This window comes from Sparus aurata, chromosome 19 (genome assembly GCF_900880675.1).
Source record: "Sparus aurata chromosome 19, fSpaAur1.1, whole genome shotgun sequence".
Taxonomy (NCBI): domain Eukaryota; kingdom Metazoa; phylum Chordata; class Actinopteri; order Spariformes; family Sparidae; genus Sparus; species Sparus aurata.
Genome location: NC_044205.1, coordinates 4,199,224 through 4,203,787, shown reverse-complemented (window position 1 = coordinate 4,203,787; position 4,564 = coordinate 4,199,224). Strand labels below are relative to the sequence as shown.

Below are 4,564 nucleotides of genomic sequence, written 5' to 3'. Positions count from 1 at the left end.
ATGACTCCGAAAGTAAGGGACAGGAGTGGATGCGAGACTTAAATAACTTAACATCTAGTGCGGCTCTTGAGAATCTGACCTATATTGTTTGAAAGAGGGAACATTTGGAAGGTTGTTTATTGAACTGATAAAGAATGGTAATATTGTAGAGGCTTTTATGCAGGGTTTGGTAGAGTGAGGACCCAAATGCGGACACTGAAGCTGGACATAGTTTCAGGAGTGATTTATTGATTTCACAATGGTTCAGATAGTGAGGGAGTTGATTGCTCCAGGCAGGGTCCCCATCTGGTAGCGTGGAGTTGGAGGCACAGATGTGACAGCTCATGGTGACGCTGGTGGTAGTGTGGTGCGTCAAGATGCCGAAGAGCACGGAGTGAGTCAGTGGCTGCATAGGTGCGGAGGGCTGGATGGCTGGAGCAGGAAACACAGGAAGCCGGTTGGCTGGTGATCACTAGAGACAGCATGAGAGTATTTAGTTTACCAAGAGCATGAAAACAATACAATTTGAAGTCGTGGAGAGCGACAGTCAAACTGGAGCCATGTACGACATCTAGTGAGAGAGAGAGAGCGAGAGAGAGAGCTCAAAAGATATGAGCTCCTGAAAACCTCACTTTTTTTGTGTTTTCACTTTAAAATATCTGATCTACAATGCAAATTTACAACATCAAGTGGTTGGAAGGCACACTCAACCACTTAAGAAAAGAAACCAGACTTTTCTATGATTTCTAAGTATTTTTTTTTTATCAAATGAAGTTGCTACATAGCTAGCTGGAGGAAAAGAACTCTACTGCTACTGTGCAAATGACGGTTGGCTAGCAACAACAACAACAACGACAACAACAAAGGTCTGAAGAAATAATACAGCGAGGAAAACTTCAAAAGAAGAGAAGATTTTCCAATCACAACTGGACTGGCAACATTTTGGGGACATCACCAGGACAAGGACTGGGAAATAAGGTATCTCTGCCAAAATAACTGTTCAGAAACTACTAACAGTGAACCAACTGTCAGTTGAAACCAACCATGCAAATGGAACACTGTGGAGCAACAGCTGAGCAGCAGCAACTGATCTCAAAATCTACAGATATATCAACTGTAGTAACACAGAGGCAACCAGGACAGGTCGCTAGCTGTGAAATACAATACCCTGAACAAGTGATCACAGCACAGCAGAAGAAAGACTTCAAAATGAATGTGCTACTTGCCAACCCAGAAACACTGGTAGCAGACTTCAGCAAGAAGAACAACCAGAAGGTAAAATGCAACCTAGTGTTCTTCACTCAACATCCTGAAAATTGGCACACAGTAATATGTGAGCAGTTTACTCACATTAAGAAGAACGGGATAAGCAAAGGCAGACAGATTACTGCCTATGAAGATGCAGACCGCTCAAGTCCCATTTTAACAGTAAACATATATCACAATGGAACAGTTATGATCCAGGGATCTGAGAACAGTCTGGATAACTTTGATAACAGCTTCCAAACACTGAAGACTGTGGCAGCATCAAAGTGTCTCCTCCTCCTCCTCCACAAGAGCTCCAGAATAGGTCACCCATCTCCAGCAGACCTCCACATACACCATACTCTGAATCACCAAAACTCTCCAGCAATCTCAGAGTCCTGAAGGACGGTATCTGGGTACTCGAGCGAGAGTTCATAGAGTTCAGAGAGAAGACACTGAGCAATCTTCAAAGGTCTGATAACAGCCATTTAGTGAAGGAGATGTACGCCACAGTCAAAAACCAGAGATACCAGATAGATGAACTTCAGCAAGCTGTTAGATAACTGGAAGAAGACAACCGTTCACTGAGAGGAACACTCAAGAGAGTGATAGAGGAGCTGGCATCGGCCCAACACAGTCCCTGCACCAGGAGACCCAGCAGTCCCTGCACCAGGAGGCCCAACAGTCCCCATACCACGTGACTCAGGGTAGGAAACCAAATATGTCTGCCACCCAGACATCTTCAGCCTCTCGTCCCCAAATTTCTCCTCCCCTCTCCCCTCTGGACACCACAGACCTGGGGACCCAGAAAAGGAGACCAGAACCTGCTTCACACAACAACACAGAAATAATATTTCTGTGTGATTCCAATGGAAAGTACATCAATATGAAACGTCTCTTCCCAGGCAGAAGATCCAAGATGATTTGGAGTCCCACCATCTCAGAGGCTATAAAGAAGCTGGCCACTACAGACCTCCAGGGTGTTAAACACATCCTGATTCACACTGGAACTAATGACCTCACACACAACAAGAACATACCTCAGTCACTGCGACAGGTGGCAGAGAGAGCAACCTCAGTGGCCCCCACAGCCAGGGTAACCATATCCACCCTGTTACCCAGAAGAGATGTTCCTCAGCATGAGATCAACAAAATCAATGCTGAAATATCCAAAGCCTGCACAGGAATACCAAACGTCCATATGGCACATCACGCAGAGATCCTCTGCCAGCACCTGTATGACAGCCTACATCTAAACCAGAGCGGTGTGCGACTGTTCATAAAAGATATTAAAGATACAGCTCTCGACCGCAACAGATCAGCACCTCACATCACCAACAAGAGCACATCCAACCACCGGAACCTCCACAGAAGGTTGCAGCACACTAGAGGCACCACCAACAATGGCCGGAGCTTTTCACAGAGACTTGGACCTGCCTCAAGATACTATGCCCCAGCCGCACCTCTCCAGGGACCCAGCCCCAACACACCGCTGTACACCTCAGCCCCACCTCCTCAGGACTACAACCCCACTGCACCACACTACATCCTTCCTCCACTCCCACCTCTTCAGGGACCCAGCCCCATCACACCGCTGTAAACCTCAGCCCCACCTCCTCAAGACCACAACCGAACCGCACCACACTACACGTCACCTCTTCAGGGACCTGAACTGCAGTTTGTTCTACATCCTCAAGCTCTCCAGGAACAATACAGTTGGCAGCAGCAGCAGCATCAGCAGCCAGCTCAGACTCAGGTCCAGTCTCCAGCTGAACTGGTAGAGAGCCAGATTTCATTAACTATGAAGGAAACAAACATATCTTCAAACATCCCCCTTTGTACCAGACTTGCATAAACACACAAAGACAAAGCTACAGTGTTTCCCCTAGAATTTTTTTCAGGTCCGGTGGTACCCACCGAAAAAACCCTAAACAGACGAGACGCGAAATACAGCAATAACAAACATTTGCATTAAAAATCATTGTAGGCCTATATTGCTGAATAATATCACTTAAATGACATCATTAGGCTTAATCTAACCTTTAATCAAAGTTGCATGGGCCTGAAAGGCTGCAGCGTGGTTAAACCCCAGACTGGGGTTAAAATTCAGCCCGGGAGCTTGGTTTGGAGAGGCCTTTTATCCGATCGCATGACGGATGCAAGTGGAACCATAATTTTAACATGAATACTTTATTTGCACTATAATAACTGCAGGAGAGGATGGGCTTATTGTTTCTGTGTGACTGGAATTGGAACATCAACATATGACATCTTAATATAATTCCAATTGCCAACCCAGTCCTGCACACTGCACCTGTACCTGGCACTGTTTTTTTGGTGCTTCCTGCTCCACTTTCCTCCTTCTCCTCTTGCTCCTTCTCTTCTCCTCCTCCTCCTCTTCCATCTCCTCTTCCTTCTTCTGTCCCTCCTCATCTGTCTCTTCCTCCTCCTCACTCCTATGACTTGCATTATCCTGTCCCTCTGCATCAACTCCATGACTGACACTGGCCTTGTCAGCTAATAATAACAGTAACAGCAACAAAGATAAACGTTATGGCACTTTTGCAAAGAATTCACAAATACAATATAAAAATCAACAAAATTGCCTCACACACACGCTGTAAATGAATTACTCACTTTAATGTATTTTTCTTGAGCTGGTAAAAATGGCTATATTGTGTTACATGTTGGGACCCCCTCGAAAACGAGATGGTACATCTCAAGGGGTTTTATCCTAATAAACAAACTTAAATATATATTAATGTAGAAACAGAACAGGAAAACATGATGTATAACCTATAACTTTATTTTCAAATAATGTCTTTTTAACTTTGAACATAGACTCTCTCCTGAAATATGTTTTCTTTGCAACAAGGAAATGTGTGCGTTTTTCTGGTCAGCCAGTATGGATGTTATTTTTAATTGAAAAAGCAGATTAAGGATTTACGCAGGTATGGTGTAACATTGCTGATAGGCTACCTTTAATGTTCTGTGTAGGCTTTATACGATCAGGATTTCTGTCTTCATGTCTTTGTGGCGTTTATTTTTTGAGCCCTGTCACTATGTGACGGACAATAAAGTTTTTTGAATCTTGTATCATTAGCTAGCAACATCATCACTAAGTTAGCAAACAGACATGTCGGTGCTGTGGAACTTCTTCGGAGTAAATGAGACAGATAAAACACAAGCCATCTGCAATCTATGCAACGGGAGCATCTGCAAAAAGTTTCAGCACGACAATGACGTCATTGATCGGACCGGTGAATTAAGACATTACGGCCGATCTTACAAATTGCACAAAATGCAAAATATCGGCCGATCCGATCCGATCGGCAGACAG

At 44.5% G+C, this 4,564-nt stretch overlaps 1 protein-coding gene and 1 long non-coding RNA gene across 2 annotated transcripts; one reads left to right on the top strand and one right to left on the bottom strand.

The window, feature by feature from the left end:
- Positions 1-208: 208 nt before the first annotated feature.
- On the bottom strand, positions 209-1,511 carry LOC115569578 (uncharacterized). The gene is made up of 2 exons (XR_003981561.1): positions 1,330-1,511; positions 209-451 (listed from the first exon to the last, which is right to left on the bottom strand). It is a non-coding gene; the product is annotated as an uncharacterized LOC115569578 (long non-coding RNA).
- LOC115569568 (uncharacterized) lies at positions 839-3,073 on the top strand. The gene is made up of 2 exons (XM_030397551.1): positions 839-957; positions 1,085-3,073. Exon 2 carries the CDS (start codon positions 1,946-1,948, stop codon positions 2,822-2,824), a length of 879 nt encoding a protein of 292 aa, XP_030253411.1. The 5' UTR covers positions 839-957; positions 1,085-1,945; the 3' UTR covers positions 2,825-3,073.
- The last annotated feature ends 1,491 nt before the right edge of the window (positions 3,074-4,564 follow it).

Coding starts and splice junctions, on each gene's coding strand:
- LOC115569568 (XM_030397551.1), top strand. CDS start 1,946: ATGTCTGCCACCCAGACATCTTCAGCCTCTCGTCCCCAAATTTCTCCT.